The 19530-nt window shown below is 38.4% G+C and overlaps 5 protein-coding genes across 5 annotated transcripts; all 5 read right to left on the bottom strand.

Annotated features, from left to right (window-relative positions):
- Positions 1–989: 989 nt before the first annotated feature.
- On the bottom strand, positions 990–3988 carry LOC105186983 (cytochrome P450 9e2-like). The gene has a single exon (XM_019843120.2). The coding sequence runs from the start codon at positions 3589–3591 to the stop codon at positions 2071–2073; it is 1521 nt and encodes a 506-aa protein (XP_019698679.2). The 5' UTR covers positions 3592–3988; the 3' UTR covers positions 990–2070.
- Positions 3989–4581: 593 nt separating this feature from the next.
- On the bottom strand, positions 4582–7845 carry LOC105186981 (cytochrome P450 9e2). Its single transcript, XM_025306273.1, has one exon. It carries the CDS (start codon positions 7163–7165, stop codon positions 5645–5647), a length of 1521 nt encoding a protein of 506 aa, XP_025162058.1. The 5' UTR covers positions 7166–7845; the 3' UTR covers positions 4582–5644.
- A 324-nt stretch (positions 7846–8169) lies between these two features.
- On the bottom strand, positions 8170–12166 carry LOC105187613 (cytochrome P450 9e2). Its single transcript, XM_025306272.1, has 2 exons — positions 10306–12166; positions 8170–9802 (listed from the first exon to the last, which is right to left on the bottom strand). The coding sequence occupies exon 1, from the start codon at positions 11855–11857 to the stop codon at positions 10337–10339; it is 1521 nt and encodes a 506-aa protein (XP_025162057.1). The 5' UTR covers positions 11858–12166; the 3' UTR covers positions 8170–9802; positions 10306–10336.
- A 1097-nt stretch (positions 12167–13263) lies between these two features.
- Positions 13264–16706, bottom strand: LOC105187620 (dynein heavy chain 1, axonemal-like; the record flags this gene model as incomplete). The annotated part of the gene is made up of 7 exons (XM_011148548.3): positions 13264–14173; positions 14306–14437; positions 14648–14972; positions 15118–15642; positions 15705–16010; positions 16061–16276; positions 16359–16706. Coding segments are annotated over 7 exons (2100 nt in total), but the record flags the coding sequence as incomplete, so codon positions are not given.
- Positions 16707–17407: 701 nt separating this feature from the next.
- On the bottom strand, positions 17408–18470 carry LOC112590296 (dynein heavy chain 1, axonemal-like). Its single transcript, XM_025306363.1, has 2 exons — positions 17921–18470; positions 17408–17757 (listed from the first exon to the last, which is right to left on the bottom strand). Exons 1-2 carry the CDS (start codon positions 18157–18159, stop codon positions 17409–17411), a joined length of 588 nt encoding a protein of 195 aa, XP_025162148.1. The 5' UTR covers positions 18160–18470; the 3' UTR covers position 17408.
- Between the last annotated feature and the right edge of the window lie 1060 nt (positions 18471–19530).

Raw genomic sequence — 19530 nt, 5'->3', positions numbered from 1 at the left:
ATTATATTTTAAACGCCGTACTGAATTTTTTTGCTAGTTGCTTATGTCGCTACTTATTTGCATATATTGAAATTTTGCACAGAGGTCTATTGACGATATTCCATTTTTAATAGAGTTCTTGCTCTATATAGCATACTGAATTTGAACTTAGTTAGGTAGGAAATTACCTTGAACAGTTCTTCATTATATAATTAGTCATGTTATTTACATACAAAGTTGCAGAATCGATATCTTACTTGTAATTACTTGCAGAATCGATATCTTACCTTATCCGTCGACAAAATGTACGGCACTGATCATATTATCGCGTATTTACTTCGTATCTTTATTTTTTCCATATAAATACGTGTAAACATACGTTCTTTCTCAATCAAATATTAATCGATAATGCACGGATTCAATATTATTCCAATGATTTATATTCTTGAAAGAGGGAAACAGTAGACACAAGAAAAGAAGTTTGCACATTTAATTTAGTTGGTTCATTTTATTATCAAATTTTCAATCACGACAGTAAGTGCACAGAACTCTAAGAATCATCTTATTGTTTCTTTGATCTTGCAAATAGCGCACTCCCGAGGTAAAGAGTGAGACAAGCCGAAAAATATCTTGATAAATTTACAGAGTGAACAATATTTATTGTGTGAAAATGACTCAAAACTGAAACGGCTCATTAGATTACTTGCATAATCGATATCTTATCGTATTTCTTGACAAAGTATCAATTATGCAGAATGTATTATATATCATATGCACATTCTTTACGATGTTTCGAAAGTATATCTATCGAAAATATTTTGCTATTGGTCATGTCATCGCGTATTTACTTCATTCTTTCCATGCAGATATGTGTAAACGCATGTTTCACCCCAATCAAATTTTACCTTACGAAGATTTATCGATGATGCATGAATTCAACTTTATTGATTTATATTCTTGAAATAGAGAAACAATAGAAAACACAAGAAAAAAGAAATTTACACGTTTTATTTAGTTGTTTTATTTTATTATGAGATTTTCGACGGTGACCGTAAATGCGCAAAATCCTTGAGAAATATCTTGTTGTCTCGTGTTGATCTTGCTGATACTATACTACCGCGATAAGAAGTAAAACGAGTCGAAAGTCCCGATAAATATACAGAATGAACAATATTTATCGTGCAACTTTCGTCAAGATGCGTGCAAGACGCATTTCACGCTCGCGTTCATAGTCGCCACGACATAAATCCGGTTTCATTCACCGATGAAAACAAGAGAAAGCTTTTGAGTCGATGCACATTTCATTCAAGAGAAGAAATAAAACCGCTTTGTTATTGTGTACCGGTATACACACATTACAACATGCATAAAAGATTCATCGTTTCCAAAGAAATTTGTAGAGAATCTTATCGTTGATTCATTTATTACAGGCATTAAAATTTTATTTCGCAGTGATTTTACCTTAACTTTTTCCTCCTATAGAGTATTTCTCCGCGCGACGGCCTTTAGGGTATCTTAAAATTCCGTTACACCGAGAGGGAAAATAAAATATTGAAAATCAATGTCATATTGAGCGCCATTTATATGTCGATTCCCTTGAAAAGCTACTTGAAATGATGAGCGCTTATCTAGGTTTGCATAGAGCTAAAGTCACGCCGATGCGTAATAACATTTCAAGTTCATTCCACATGATAAGCCTAACAGCTGCTACCTTACACCGCAAATGTGACAATTGATGAATTTTTGCTATCGCAATCAAATTTAATGGCAGGCGTTGAATACGCGATTTCTTTGTTAAAAGACGACGTGATGAAAATGATTCAAGTTGACTCGGTTTACATTATTCGTAAAAAAAAAAGAAGTTTCGAATTATTTAATTCATAGTTTCAAATGAATTTTCTTTTTCAGATTTTCATTTTTGCGTTTCTTAGCATATTCTTTATATATAGGATATGCAAATGATAAACATGGAAAGTAAAACTTAATTAAGTTCACAATTCAGGCGATACACACGTATCATATTTGAAGTAATTGTTACCAAAATTATAGTTTATATATCTTTGTCCCTGCATCCGGTCTCCCAGCAAGTATTTATTGTGCAACGGGAGCTGTCGATTCTCTGGCTCGTATTTTTAACCAGAAGCCACCATCCGGAATCATCATCAACGACCGCTTCTTCAGTACCATCGGAATTCTAGTTTTGGTATCGGGTTCGAGAGTACATCGCCATAGAATGTAAAATAGCATCACTTTCATCTCCATCAGGGCGAATCTGTTACCTATGCAGATTCTAGGCCCAATACCGAACGGCAGATAAATCGAGCTGTCCGTGTGACTGTTCAGAAATCTGTCTGGATTGAATTTGTCCGGCTCCGGATAATAAGTGGGGTCACGATGCAGCGGATAACTCGAGAACCAGATGCTCTCTCCAGGTTTCACAGTAATTGGTTTGCTATTCGGAGTCGGCGGTGGTAATTCGAACTCCTTAACGCATAGTCTGTCGAGGAAGGCTCCTAACGGATACATCCTTAGGCACTCGGTTATCACAGCATCCATATACTTCATGCTATTTATGGCCTCGTAAGTAGGTTTTCCGTCGTTCTGCTCGAGGACTTGCTCGATCTCGGCTTTCAGCTTGCTCTGAACATCGGGATTCACCGCGACCTCGTGTGCTAAAAAGCACATTACCCATGACACGGAATCAAATCCACCGATGAAGAAAACGAAAGCTTGGGCTGTCATCTCGTCCATATCGAACGCTGGCCCTGTACTTTTGTCCCTGGTTTCCATCATCAACTGAATCATGTCCGGACGTGTAATACCCTTCTCATCTCTGATCCTCACCGAACTACTGACAACTTCTTTAAAGAAGTTCTCGATCTTTTCATTAAATACTCGTATTTTGAAAAATTTCGCGATTTCTGGGAAGTTCATATTCATGAAGAATTTAAAAGATAAACCGCTTTCGAAGTTTATGGCCTCTCTGCCCAGAAGGTAAAACTCGTTGTCTGGATGTTTGAACGAGTCCAAGCTGATGCCGAACGCGCATGTGGCCACTACATCGTTGGCGTACTTGCACATTTCTGCTTTCACATTTATCGTCCTGCTGATTTTGGAGGTGTTGGCCATATGTTTGCTGAAATTGTCGGCGCACTCGGTCATTAATCCGAACATCATCTTCATCTTACTGGACGTGAAGGCTGGACTGAGTAGCTTCCGCATCTCGCGCCAATGATCGCCTCGCAGACCGAATAGATTTCTGCTGGCTATTGGATCAAGCTCTTGGTTTACGAAATTACGGTGATCGCAAAAATTGTCGAAGTTTTTGATGGCGATCGACGTGATGAGGTCTGGGTCGCGAATCATAAAGACCGGCGTCGTGAAATTGTACAAGCCAAAGTATTTTGCATACGAAAAACGTTTGTATAGCGTTTGGAGAGTCTCCGTCATAGACATACGCCCAAAGCAAAAGGGTGCCATATTGCCCAAGAAGATCCACGGGCGTTCATGTGGAATATTCAGCTTCTCGAAGCGTGTCATTTTGGCCTTCATGATGCTGTACAGATAAACACATACCGTGAAGAGCACGACAAGTAGGACTGTGGTCATCATTGTGAGACTAATTTCCAGATCAGTCACCGGTGAAGAGAAGAAATGTTCTATTATTCTCAACGTAGTTGATTCCTTGAGTCTGTCGTCCTTTCTTTCTTCCTCGTTTTCAGTTATAACATGTTATTCACACTTTCGCAGCGTTTCTGGATCCGCTGCCTCCTCCACCTGCCAATCTTATCTTCTTCCAAAGTTGGGAACAATTACGGCACATACGCGATCACACAGATCGATATTTAACTATTGAGAAATTGCAGACGCGAGTTTCGCTTCGCTGACTAGTATCGGCTGTAGTAACGATGGAAAGTGATACCTATTCTCGCAATAACAACTTTTATATTAAGCTACAGATACGTTATCAAGTGCGTGGATGATCGAGAAACGTATGACGTATGCCAACTGCAAATATCCTGTATCATTGTCAGAACAGAATATTATATAACATGGGAGCGTTTCTTGACGCTTATATGGCTTGAAACATTTGCTTGCTAACGGAGACTAATGGGAGGTTAATGGGTTATGTAGCACTTTCCGAGAAAGAATTTTTCGTGAAATGACCGTTAATAAAATGGTTTATACATTCGTATAGATGCGTACGAATATCCGTGCGTTATTGTCATATCGCTAACTGCATTGTTATACACGTATAATGGAAAAGAAAGGCAGTTAGAATGGTAAGATTTTTAATCACATCGTTTCTATGATATTCTTACACCACCTATTTGCAATATTTCATTAATTTAATAATTAACATGCAAGACGGCATGTGTCATAAATAGCGCATTATTCAAAATGTATATTTCTTGTAGCAAAAAAGTAATATCTACTTGACCCGCGAAAGCGGGTCAAGTAGAAAATATTTGTTAGGAAACGTATATTGCTAAAAATGAATAAGTACAATTGATGACATGATTAATGAAACGACTTTTACTACTACGCTCCTGACATGCTGAACTTTCAATTGATAACCCGAGAATCGCGACGCTAGCATTCAATTAGATTTATAATTCTTAGAAGTCTGTATGAGATTGCCAAACAGGTCTTGTACAAAACAAAAGACTACATGATATGTAAAATTTCTTTGCCCAGCTTACTATTATTTATTGTATATGACAAATCGCACTTTCTTAAATTATATTTTAAACCCCGTACTGAAATTTTTTGCTAGTTGCTTATGTCGCCACTTATTTGCATATATTGAAATTTTTCACCGTGAGATCTATTGACGATTTTCCATTTTTCATTTCAGAGTTCTTACCCTATATAGCATACTGAATTTGAACTTGGTTAGGTAGGAAATTACCTTGAACAGTTCTTCATTATATAATTAGTCATGTTATTGACATACAAAGTTGCAGAATCGATATCTTCCTTGTAATTACTTGCAGAATCGATATCTTATCTTATCCGTCGACAAAATGTACGGCACTAGTCATATTATCGCGTATTTACTTCGTATCTTTTTTTTTTCCATATAAATACGTGTAAACATACGTTCTTTCTCAATCAAATATTAATCGATAATGCACGGATTCAATATTATTCCAATGATTTATATTCTTGAAAAAGGGAAACAGTAGACACAAGAAAAGAAGTTTGCGCATTTAATTTAGTTGGTTCATTTTATTATCAAATTTTCAATCACGACAGTAAGTGCACAAAACTCTAAGAAGCATCTTATTGTTTCTTTGCAAATAGCGCGCTCCCGAGGTAAAGAGTGAGACAAGCCGAAAATATCTTGATAAATTTACAGAGTGAACAATATTTATCGTATGAAAATAACTCAAAACTGAAACTGTTCATATTTTAGTAAAAAAAGAAGATACTTTCAATCATTACATGATCATGTGGTAGCTTCGAATGGATTTTCTTTTTCAACTTTTCATTTTTGTCTTTCTAAGCTATTCTTTATTAAATATGCAAATGATTAACATGAAATGTCAAATTTAATGAAGTTCACAATTCAGGCGATTCACACGTATCATATTTAAAATATTTATTACTAGAATTATAGTTTATATATCTTTGCCCCTGCATCCGCCCTCCCGGAGAGCATTCATTGCCCAACGGAAACTGTCGATTCCCTCGCTCGTACTTTCAACCAGAAGCCACCATCCGCCAGCATAAAAAACGTCCGCTTGCTCAGTACCATCGGAATTTTAGTTTTGGCATCGGGCTCGAGATTGCATCGCCACAGAATGTAAAACAGCATCACTTTCATCTCCATCAGGGCGAATCTGTTACCTATGCAGATTCTAGGTCCAATACCGAACGGCAGATAAATCGAGCTATCCGTGTGGCCGTTCAGAAATCTGTCTGGATTGAATTTGTCCGGCTCTGGATAATAAGTGGGGTCACGATGCAGCGGATAACTCGAGAACCAGATGCTCTCTCCAGGTTTCACAGTAATTGGTTTGCTATTCGGAGTCGGCGGTGGTAATTCGAACTCTTTAACGCATAGTCTGTCGAGGAAGGCTGCTAACGGATACATCCTTAGGCACTCGGTTATCACAGCATCCATATACTTCATGCTATTTATGGCCTCGTAAGTGGGTTTTCCGTCGTTCTGCTCGAGGACTTGCTCGATCTCGGCTTTCAGCTTGCTCTGAACATCGGGATTCACCGCGACCTCGTGTGCTAAAAAGCACATTACCGATGACACGGAATCAAATCCACCGATGAAGAAAACGAACGCTTGGGCGGTCATCTCGTCAATATCGAACGCTGGACCTGTACTTTTGTCCCTGGTTTCCATCATCAATTGAATCATGTCCGGACGTGTAATACCCTTCTCATCTCTGATCCTCACCGAACTACTGACAACTTCTTTAAAGAAGTTCACGATTTTCCCACTGAATACTCGTACTTTGAAAAATTTCGCGACTTCTGGGAAGTTAATATTCAGGAAAAGTTTAAAAGATAAACCGCTTTCGAAGTTTATGGCCTCTCTGCCCAGAAGGTAAAACTCGTTGTCTGGATGTTTGAACGAATCCAAGCTGATGCCGAAGGCGCATGTGGCCACTACATCATTGGCGTACTTGCACATTTCTGCTTTCACATTTATCGTCCTGCTGATTTTGGAGGTGTTGGCCATATGTTTGCTGAAATTGTCGGCGCACTCGGTCATTAATTCAAACATCATCTTCATTTTACTGGACGTGAAGGCTGGACTGAGTAGCTTCCGCATCTCGCGCCAATGATCACCTCGCAACCCGAATAGATTTTTGCTGGCTATTGGATCGAGCTCTTCGTTCACGAAATTACGGTGGTCGCAAAAATTGTCGAAGTTTCTGATGGCGATCGAAGTGATGAGTTCTGGGTCGCGAATCACAAAGGTCGGCGTCATGAAATTGTAAAAGCCAAAGTATTTTGTTTTTGGAAAACGTTTGTACAGCATTTGGACATTCTCCGCTAAAGACACATGTCCGAGAAGAAAAGGTACCATATTACCCAAGAAGATCCACGGGCGTTCATATGGAATATTTAGCCCCTCGAAGCGTGCCATTTTGGCCTTCATGATGCTGTATAGATAAACACACACCGTGAAGAGCACTGCAAGTAGGACTGTGGTCATCATTGTGAGACTAATTTCCAGATTAGTCACCGGTGAAGAGAAGAAATGTTCTATTATTCTCAACGTAATTGATTCCTTGAGTCTGTCGTCCTTTCTTTCTTCCTCGTTTTCAGTTATAACATGTTATTCACACTTTCGCAGCGTTTCTGGATCCGCTGCCTCCTCCACCTGCCAATCTTATCTTCTTCCAAAGTTGGGAACAATTACGGCACATACGCGATCACACAGATCGATATTTAACTATTGAGAAATTGCAGACGCGAGTTTCGCTTCGCTGACTAGTATCGGCTGTAGTAACGATGGAAAGTGATACCTATTCTCGCAATAACAACTTTTATATTAAGCTACAGATACGTTATCAAGTGCGTGGATGAGCAAGAAGCGTATTACCAGCCAACGTATGCCAACTGCAAATATCCTGCATCATTGTCAGAACAGAATATTATATAACATGGGAGCGTTTCTTGACGCTTATATGGCTTGAAACATTTGTTTGTTACTAACGGAGACTAATGGGAGGCTAATGGGTTATGTAGCACTTTCCGAGAAAGAATTTTTCGTGAAATGACCGTTAATAAAATGGTTTATACATTCGTATAGATGCGTACGAATATCCGTGCGTTATTGTCATATCGCTAACTGCATTGTTATACACGTATACTGGAAAAGAAAGGCAGTTAGAATGGTAAGATTTTTAATCACATCGTTTCTATGATATTCTTACACCAACTATTTGCAATATTTCTTTAAATTAATAATTAACATGCAAGACAGCATGTGTCATAAATAGCGCATTATTCAAAATGTATATTTCTTGTAGCAAAAAAGTAATATCTACTTGACCCGCTTTCGCGGGTCAAGTAGAAAATATTTGTTAGGAAATGTATATTGCAGAAAATGAATAAGTACAATTGACGACATGATTAATGACTTGACGACTTTAACTACTACGCTTCTGACATGCTGAACTTTCAATTGATAATCCGAGAATCGTGACGCAAGTATTCAATTAGATTTATAATTCTTAGAAGTCTGTATGAGATTGCCAAACAGGTCTTGTACAAAACAGAAGACTACATGATATGTAAAATTTCTTTGCCCAGCTTACTATTATTTATTGTATATGACAAATCGCACTTTCTTAAATTATATTTTAAACGCCGTACTGAAATTTTTTGCTAGTTGCTTATGTCGCTACTTATTTGCATATATTGAAATTTTGCACAGAGGTCTATTGACGATATTCCATTTTTAATAGAGTTCTTGCTCTATATAGCATACTGAATTTGAACTTAGTTAGGTAGGAAATTACCTTGAACAGTTCTTCATTATATAATTAGTCATGTTATTTACATACAAAGTTGCAGAATCGATATCTTACTTGTAATTACTTGCAGAATCGATATCTTACCTTATCCGTCGACAAAATGTACGGCACTGATCATATTATCGCGTATTTACTTCGTATCTTTATTTTTTCCATATTAATACGTGTAAACATACGTTCTTTCTCAATCAAATATTAATCGATAATGCACGGATTCAATATCATTCCAATGATTTATATTCTTGAAAGAGGGAAACAGTAGACACAGGAAAAGAAGTTTGCGCATTTAATTTAGTTGGTTCATTTTATTATCAAATTTTCAATCACGACAGTAAGTGCACAGAACTCTAAGAATCATCTTATTGTTTCTTTGATCTTGCAAATAGCGCACTCCCGAGGTAAAGAGTGAGACAAGCCGAAAAATATCTTGATAAATTTACAGAGTGAACAATATTTATCGTGTGAAAATGACTCAAAACATTAGATTACTTGCATAATCGATATCTTATCGTATTTCTTGACAAAGTATCAATTATGCAGAATGTATTATATATTATATGCACATTCTGTACGATGTTTCGAAAGTATATCTATCGAAAATATTTTGCTATTGTCATGTCATCCCGTATTTACTTCATTCTTTTCATGCAGATATGTGTAAACGCATGTTACACCCCAATCAAGTTTTACCTTACGAAGATTTGTCGATGATGCATGAATTCAACTTTATTGATTTATATTCTTGAAACAGAGAAACAATAGAAAACTCAAGAAAAAAGAAATTTACACGTTTTATTTAGTTGTTTTATTTTATTATGAGATTTTCGACGGCGACCGTAAATGCGCAAAATCCTTGAGAAACATCTTGTTGTCTCGTGTTGATCTTGCTGATACTATACTACCGCGATAAGAAGTAAAACGAGTCGAAAGACCCGATAAATATACAGAATGAACAATATTTATAGTGCAACTTTCGTCAAGACGCGTGCAAGACGCATTTCACGCTCGCGTTCATAGTCGCCATGACATAAATCCGGTTTCATTCACCGATGAAGACAAGAGAAAGCTTTCGAGCCGATGCACATTTCATTCAAGAGAAGAAATAAAACCGCTTTGTTTTTGTGTATCGGTATACACATTACAACATGCATAAAAGATTCATCGTTTCCAAAGAAATTTGTAGAGAATCCTATCGTTGATTCATTAATTACAAGCATTAACATTTTATTTCGCAGTACTTTACCTTAAATTTTTCCTTCTATAGAGTATTCCTCCGCGCGACGGTCTTTCCGATATCCTCAAATTCCGTTACACTGAGAGTGAATAAATTGTTGAAAATCAATGTCGTATTGAGCACCATTTATATGTCGATTCTCTCGAAAAGCTTCTTAAAATGATAAGCTCTTATCTAGGTTTATATAGAGCTAAAATCACGCCGATGCGTAATAACATTTCAAGTTCATTCCACGTGATAACCCTAACAGCCGCTACCTTACACCGCAAATATCACTCGCAATCAAATTTAATAGCAAGCGTTAAATACGCGATTTCTGTTAAGAGATGACATGATGAAAATGATTCAAGCTGACCAGGTTCACATTATTAGTTAAAAAAAGAAGTTTCGAATTATATGATTGATAGTTTCAAATGAATTTTCTTTTTCAAATTTTCATTTTTGTATTCCTTAGCTACTTTTTACTGAATATGCAAATGATAAACATGCAAAGTAAAACTTATTTAAGTGCGTTAATTCCGACGATTCAGACACGTATATCTAAAGTAAATGTTACTAAAGTTATAGTTTATATATCTTCACCTCTCCATCCGCCCTCTCGGCGAGCATTCATTCAACGTTCAACGGAAGCTGTCGATTCCCTCGCTCGTACTTTCAACCAGAAACCACCATCCGCCAGCATGATGAACGTATGTTTGCTCAGTACCATGGGAATTTTAGTTTTGGCGTCGGGCTCAAGATTGCATCGCCATAGAACGTAGAATAGCATCACTTTCATCTGCATTAGGGCGAATCTGTTACCTATGCAGATTCTAGGCCCAATACCAAACGGTAAATAAACCGACATGTTCGTGTGGCCATTCAAGAATCTGTCTGGATTGAATTTGTCCGGCTCCGGGTAATAAGTGGGATCACGATGCAATGAGTAACCCGGGAACCAAACGCTCTCTCCGGCTTTTATAGTAACCGGCTTGCTGTCTGGAGTCGACGGTGGTAATTCGAACTCTTTAACGCATAGTCTGTCGACAAAAGCCACTAACGGATACAGCCTTAGACACTCGGTTATCACAGCATCCATATACTTCATGCTATTTATGGCTTCGTAAGTGGGTTTTCCGTCGTTCTGCTCGAGGACTTGGTCGATCTCAGCTTTCAGTTTGCTCTGAACATCGGGATTCACCGCGACCTCGTGTGCTAAGAAACACATTACCGATGACACGGAGTCAAATCCAGCGATGAAGAAAACGAACGCTTGAGCGGTCATCTCGTTGATATCGAACGCTGGCCCGGTACTTTTGTCCCTGGTTTCCATCATCAATTGAATCATGTCCGGGCGTGTAATATTCTTCTCATCTCTGATCCTTACTGTGCTGCTGACAATCTCTTTAAAGAAGTTCACGATTTTCTCACTGAATACTCGTACTTTGAAAAATTTCGCGACTTCTGGGAAGTTAATATTCAGGAAAAATTTAAAAGACAAACTGCTTTCGAAGTTTATGGCCTCCCTGACCAAAAGGTAGAACTCGTTGTTTGGATGTTTGAATGAGTCCATGCTGATGCCGAAGGCGCATGTGGCCACTACATCATTGGCGTACTTGCACATTTCTGCTTTCACATTTATCGTCCTGCTGATTTTGGAGGTGTTGGCCATATGTTTGCTGAAATTGTCGGCGCACTCGGTCATTAATTCAAACATCATCTTCATTTTACTGGACGTGAAGGCTGGACTGAGTAGCTTCCGCATCTCGCGCCAATGATCACCTCGCAACCCGAATAGATTTTTGCTGGCTATTGGATCGAGCTCTTCGTTCACGAAATTACGGTGGTCGCAAAAATGGTCGAAGTTTCTGATGGCGATCGAAGTGATGAGGTCTGGGTCGCGAATCACAAAGGTCGGCGTCATGAAATTGTAAAAGCCAAAGTATTTTGTTTTTGGAAAACGTTTGTACAGCATTTGGACATTCTCCGCTAAAGACACACGTCCGAGAAAAAAAGGTACCATATTACCCAAGAACATTCGCGGGCGTTCATGTGGAATATTCAGCTCCTCGAAGCGTGCCATTTTGGTCTTCATAATGCTGTACAGATAAACACACACCGTGAGGAGCACGACAATTAGAATTGTGATCACCATTGTGAGACTAATGTCCGGATCGGTCACAAGTGAAGAGAATAAACGTTATTATTCTCAACGTAGTTCTGTTGATTTCTTGTGTCTATCGTTTTTGTCCTTTCTTTCTTCCTCGTATTCAGTTATGAAACGTTATTCACACTTTTGCAACATTTCCGGATCCGCTGGCCTTCCTAGCTGCCAATTTTACCTTCTTCCAAAATTGGAAGCAATCACAGCACGCGCAATCACACAGATCGACGTTGAACTTTGAAGTAACTGCAGCCGTGAGTTTCGCTTTTCTGATTAGTATGAGCTGCAGTGACTATTGGAAGTGTGATATATATTCTGACAATAACAATTTTTATATCATATAGATATGCTATCATGTCGGTGGGGAATCAAGAAGCGCATGACATGTGCGAGTTATAAATACTCTTTGCTATTATTTCTCAGAACACAATCATGTTTTAATGTGGAATCATGTTTTAATGTGGAATCGTTTCTTGACGCTTATCTCTTGGAACATCTGCTTTTATTTACTTTTACTTTTACTAGTAGAGACATTATATAGCACTTTCTGAAAATAATTATTCATGTTAATGAAATCTTTTATATATATTCATGTACATGTATATATACGAATACCTGTGTGTTATTGTCATGCCCCTAACTATATTGTTGTACATATATACTGAAAGAGAGAAGCAGTTAGAATGGCAATATTTTTATTCACATCGTTTCAAACTGTGATATTCCTACGCTACCTATTTGCAATATTTCATTAATTTAATAATTAACATACAAAACGGCATATGTAATAAATAGCGCATTATTCAAAACATGTATTTCTTTTAGTAAAAAATAATACACGCGAAAGTGAAGCAAGTAAAAAACATTCGTTAAGAAAAATATATTGCTAGAAATGAATAAACACGACAATTGACGACACGATTAATAAAATAACTTCGACTATTGTGCTCCTGACATGCTGAACTTTCAATTAAAAATCTGAGAATCGTGACGCAAGTACTTGATCGATTAGACTCGTAATTCTTAGAAGTCAGTTTGCGATTGCCAATCAGATCTTGCATAAAACATAAAACTATATGAGATGTAATATTTCTTTGCCCAGCTTACGTATTTACTGTATATGACAAATCGCATCTCCTTAAATTATATATATTTTAAACTTCGCCGTTCTGAAATTTTTTGCCAGTTGCTTGTATCGTCACTTATGTGCATATATTGAAATTTTTCACCGTTGGATTTCTTGTACAATTTTGCATTGGCTCTTGCTCCATATAGCATAAATGAATTTCATGAATTTCAACTTGGTTACGCGGGGAATTACCTTGAATAATATTTTATAACATAATTAATCATGTTATCTACACGAAGATTACTTGTATAATCGACATTTTATCGTATCTGTCGACAGAACAATCGCTATTGGTCATGTGTTATTGCGTATTTACTTGATATCTTCATTTTTTCCATGTAAACACGTGTAAATATGTTTCCCCTTAATCGAAGATTAATCGATAATGCACGGATTCAACTTTACTTCAATAATTTATATTTTTGAAACAGAGAAATAATAGACGCAGGAAAAAAGAAATTTGCACACTTTATTTAGTTGGTTCATTTTATCATCAGATTTTCAGTCATAACCAAAAACTCTGAGAAACATCTTGTTGTCTCGTTATGTCGCACTCCCGAGATAAGGAGTGAGACAAGCCGAAAGATTTTTTTAATTTAGTGAATGACCAATATTTATCGTGCAATTTTCGTCACACGTGCGAGACCACTCATGCTCGCATTAACAAACGCCGCGACATAAATCCGATTTCATTCACCGATGAAGACAAGATCGAAAGCTTTCGAGCCGATGCGCATTTCATGAACTTTTCATTTAAGAGAAGAAAATCCTCTCTGTTTTTGTATACGTGTATACACATTATAACATGCATAAAAGATTTTCATCGTTTCCAAAAAAATTTATGAAGAATCTTATCGTTGATCCATTTATTACAGGGATTGTTACAGGGAAAATTTTATTTCCCACTAATTTTATCTTAAATTTTTCCTTCTATGGAATATCCCTTCGCGTAACATTCGCGACGGTCTTCACGATGTCTTCAAATTCCATTATACCGAGAGTGAGTAAATTCTTGAAAGTTAATGTCGTAGTGAGCGCCATTTGTATTCCTGTTTTCTTGAGAAGTTCCTCGAAATGATGAGTCTTCATCGTGGGTTCGCGCAGAGCCAGTATCACGCCGATGTAAGGCTTAAACGTTTCAATCTGATCCATCACGATATGCGCAACGGCTGCCACTTCTGTTCCCACAAGAAACAACGCCTCAATTGCCGTAAGAATGTAGCAATTTCTCGACAAGTCGTAAATTACCATATATTGTGTGGCGTGTTTGAAATTTAAATTTCAATTGACTGAGCGAAATATCCACCTACTTGGATTGTCTTGCAGAATTTCCGCGCAACGAGACATGCTTTCCTGCAGGGCAGCAACTGTAGATTCGATCTGACGCGTGTCGATGTTCAACAAAGGATTTTCCATCCATATCTCTTGCCATTTTAACCAATCTGTGCGGCAATATTCGGGAACATAGAAGAATCTCAAATATTTCGTTCGAAGCTGTTACGAGAGTTAACAAAGTTACTGCGTTACTGCGTAACGCGTTCAAACGAGACAGATAATTGCAACCACTTGAATTGGAGTCAATGATACGTGTGAGATATATTGTCGTTGAGACCTGAAAGACTTAGTTCTTACGTAACATGGACTTTTATTACCGGATGCAACGACCCATAATGTTAGATATGGCTCGAACTTCTTCATCAATTCGTCCAGTTGATCCAACACCACTATTTCCTTGCCAAATAATTCCTGTCGCTTGTTCAGCAGTGAGCTCAATTCCTGACATTCCTTCATCATCTTTCCGATTCTCTTCACCTCGATCGCAGTTTCGTGTACCCTGTCCATATCCGTCTGCAGTGTTACGTTCGCGACGTTTCCCACGAGTATGTTTACCTTTTCCGCCAGCATGATTTCGTCTTGAACTTGCAACTTGTAGAACTTGTCGTACTCGCTAGCGAAACGTTCTGCAGCCTTTTCCATCTGTGCGAATATTCAGGAGAAGACGTTTTTATGTGATTTAGCATGAATACACCAAAAACAATATTATTTTAACATTCTTTACATTAACCGTAATGCATTTTTTTTTTGTTTATAATCCGCGTGGGAAGCGATTAACGACTCTCACGAGTAATCGCACTTGGCGAGAGGAACCTATGGCTTGCCACTTAGCCTCGAAATCCTGATCGGGCAGGTTCCAGCAGAAGTAGTCGAGAACGTCATATTCGCGCGTCAATTTCTGCACAGTTTCATCCAGGGGTCTCATCGCCAGCGGTACTGTCGCCATCCAGTCCTGTTCCTCGAATAAGTGTTCGATATTGCGCCACGGTGACCTCAGCCTGATATTGATTCGCGAATAATCAGCCAGGACAACGTCGATTCGCGCCCTCAAGCTCTCGGCGAACATGGTCAGCAGCTGTGTGCTACAATCTTGTCGTTTTCGCACGAGGAGACATCTCAGCGGTTGAACATTCACACGAAAAGGCCCAATGACAATCTCGTTCGGTAGCGCGTTCTCGAGCGCCGATTTCATCTTCAGATGGAAGGACACTTCGTCTTTAACTTCCACGGCGGTGTGATCGCTTTCCTTAAAGTCCCTGCGAAAAGTGACGAAGCCGAGAAAAAACATGAGTGAACGATGCTTTTTTTTACATCTTCATGACATCAATCTTCGCGCTTCTTTTGCAGTCCACGAGGCCATTCCATTCAAACTCACTTCATGTATTGTTCGACGTTCAATGTAAAAAACTCCAGATACTGACGATACTCGTTCGCGTACGCTTTTAAAGGTATTACAGACTTTTTATACGCGATCCTTAAGCGATCTCGCGCCTCGCAAACCTTCTCCTCGAGCAAGCCGACCGAACTGAGAAACAGATCTTTGGGAAACTTCAGGAATGGCAGCAGGAAAGGATGTACCTGTTTCACGCGATGGCACTCGCTCAGAGTATTGTCCAACAAAGTTACGATGATTTCCTGGAAATCGATGTAAAGTGCACTGCTAATTCGTCGGTTCATTTTTCAAACACGTATCAACGATGAACATGAAATTAATCGAGCCATGTTCATACTTCGAACGATTTCGGGTCGGTTGAGTAATAGACGGTTTCGTTATTCATCAAGATGTCGACGTTGAAGATAGGATTTGCCGGAGACTTAAATTGTGTATTTATGAGATCAGTACCCCAGACAAAATCCTCGTTCACATTCAAGGTGCGTGCCGCCGGAGCCGTCAGCATTTCTACGTATAGGGCAATCGACTTGTACACGAGATCTCGCAACGCCGTCTGCAGAGAGCAAGCAAATTAATTATTAATTTACTCAATGGTCATTTTTACCTGCAAATGCTGCAAATGTAACTCGACGAACTTGCATTCGAAGCACAATAACATCCATAAGTTTCTTCAGCTTCATCACGTCGTATATCTTGTGATTTCTCTGCTCGAGGTTGAACCATCCTTTCCCGAGATCTCGCAGACACATGCGAACCGACTGCGTGATCCGTTCCAACCACGATTCCTTCAGGTACTTTATCACCGTGCCCGTCTCCAGGTTCTGATGCAACTCAAATTCCAACAGAGGCATCGATTTTCCGTAATTCGAAACGAAGAGAGTCATACCCAACACGTGGATGCATTCGACGACTACGCACTGCATGGCCTCGTGCACTTCCGCCACAACGTATAGAGTTATCCAGTGGAAGTGATTCTTGGTTTTCTACAAAAGTACCTCGCGTGAAAAACATCGCATGTCGCTCGAGCACGAAAATTTCTTCGCAAATACCGCGAAGTCCTTCATGCCGGTGTGAACCGACACTTTCCCCACTTCCGGTATCGTAATATCACAGACGTCATTAATTTCTTTCCATGCGATAAAATTAAATGTATCAGGTTGCTTCTCCAGAAGAGACCGCCACATCAGATCGCACATAACTCGACGATACTCCAGCACGATTTCGTCCATCAACTGAATGTCACGAGTTAAAAGGTCACTGATCAAAGTAACGAGCGGTGTTGTGAGCACCTACCTTTGAAAGATGATCAGGCATGCGATCAATGGAACCTTGTCGAGTAGCTAACACGATTATTCGAGCTTTCTGTTGCTCTTCGTCAATAGCCGGCATACCGTCCACTCGCATGCAGTCCAAATAAAAGTGGTATCTAGGACAAAAAGTCCGGTATAGGATTAAAAAATGTAACAGATAATTAATAATAATCTCCCTCGCCCCATATACACATGAATATGTGATAAAATCCATATAAAAGTACCAAATGTATATTTTTTTGCATATTCTTACTATCATCTTGTCATTCTCATCATTATCATCTACATATCCTAGAATAGATAATGATTTTCTCAGATACTTGAGAGGATTTATCATGTAAATTAATTAATTAAGGATTTATTATTAATGTGACGCTAATGTGTGCAAATTAACTTAATAGTAGCTTCGGCTATCCGTCTTTGTTTAACGGCGGCTGCTACTCTCTGGACGAATTTTCTGGAATCTTCCCCATGGAATCTAACGTATATCCTGGGTAGGACAAATTTTCGCTTGGAACCGTCCAACGCGAGAACGGTCCAAACTTTCTTCTCACTGTTGTAGTCCATCACGGCAGCCTCAGTCCAGCTGAACAACTCGTCCAACGTGTGACGGTCTCGATAAAGTATCCTGTTCATTTGCGCAGCCTTCTCGATAAACACCGTAGCCGGTAACGGATAACGAATACCATCGATGATGCCGAAATTTATCCATTCTTCCGCCGTTCTAAATTTTACAAAATATCGTAAAGCATGTGTCAACCGCGATAATAATTCACTTTCGTTGCGTTCACGATGGGCAACACCGAAAATAATAATAAATAAGATTCGTAAAGTACTCCTTTTCTCCAAGTGCGAAGTCAGTACACGCGATAACGTATATCTCTCACCTACAATCGTATTCCTCATCGTCGAACACCTCCAACGGTAAGTAGTTCGCTTTGGAGTACAAGTCGTATTTCTCTTCGTGTGAGAGCAACGGGCGAATTTTATCGAGCGGTAATATATCACGAGGCTTGATACCCTCCGCTTCTAGAGCGTCTTCTATTTTCACATTCTTGTACGCTCGTCGTCTTCTCTCCATTTCGACATTACGCGGCAGCAACTTGGGCTCAACGTCGTATTTCATTTGTACCTTCGGTAAAAACACTTCCGCCGGAAAGACCTTTGCTTGAGACGGAGGACAAACCGCTAATTATTCTGTCAAGAAGTCTGACGTCTAATCGAAATTAAGTACGCGTATTGTTGCTCCTGCACAACCGTGCGTTTACGTACGATCGACTCGTCCTCGGGGAAAGTTATCCATCTCTTGGCTGCACCTAAATAACTTCGTGTCTTTTTTACCTCAATGTCTCTTACGATCGGACAGTGGCCCTTTGTAAAGATCTGCCAGGCAAGCTTGACTCGTCTCGGGACACTTGATGGAAGAGCAAATTTATCCTTCCCTGCGTGCGACTTACCGAATTATCATAATGACTACTTTAATTATCATTAATTATCATTAATGAATACTTATCATAATGAGAATAATTGTTTCTTTCTGAATCTCTCTTTCGTTCGTTCGAACGTAACGTACTCGTAAGACTAACCTTTTTTATGAGGACGGGCATTCTCGTTATCTCTGACATCCATTTTAAAATGCGCACGTATATATTTCTTCGGCGGGAAAGTCTCGAATGAACGAGCGTTTTCTGCAGTTACAGTGATGCAAACCCTCACGAAATAGTCGTTGCCAACTTAAGGAAAGTTGGTTATATCAATAAAACGTGGGATATTCAAACGACAGAAACCGCATTGCACACAAGGAAGAATGCTTTAATTACAAATCATCTTATACAATATATTTACTTTTAATCATATATACAATATATGTGTATAGAATTGCAAATATATATATATATATATATTTTTTTTTTCTTCTTCCACCTATGATCATATCAAAGTGTATATGAGAATAAAGAAAAAAGGTGAAAAATAATTCAACAAATGGATACGCATAGATACAACAAATATGTTTTATTACATTAGATAATGTAATCCATACTTTTTATATTTCTTTATTTCTTAATTTTATCGTTATAATTTCTTATTTTGTTATCACCCAATTATGTTATATTTGTATTGGAAGTGAAAATTTGCAATTTTTTATAAAGAGAAAGATGAAGCAATCAATATATGTCAATATATGTCGTAATGTATAATTGTTCTCTATACTGGATTCTTCTGTCAATTTTGTTTACAATAATAAGCGATCAAAAGTTCTTGATGTTTTTACCCTGCATTACAATATAAAAAACGAGCAAAGAACAATGAATTACGAGCGAATAATTCTTGCAAAGAAAAGAAAAATTAAAAGAAATTTTGTCACCAATTCATGTTACGTAAAGACATAATTAAGCGATTAAATACAGTAATAGTGTCATACAAACGGTTCACAATTCAAAGAAACACCCTTCTCAAAGAAGACAGCTTATAATTTAGCCAGCTACTTTTTTATTCA

Source organism: Harpegnathos saltator, unplaced genomic scaffold (genome assembly GCF_003227715.2).
Source record: "Harpegnathos saltator strain DR-91 unplaced genomic scaffold, Hsal_v8.6 scaffold774, whole genome shotgun sequence".
NCBI classification, from domain to species: domain Eukaryota; kingdom Metazoa; phylum Arthropoda; class Insecta; order Hymenoptera; family Formicidae; genus Harpegnathos; species Harpegnathos saltator.
This window is presented reverse-complemented; position numbering and strand designations above follow the sequence as displayed.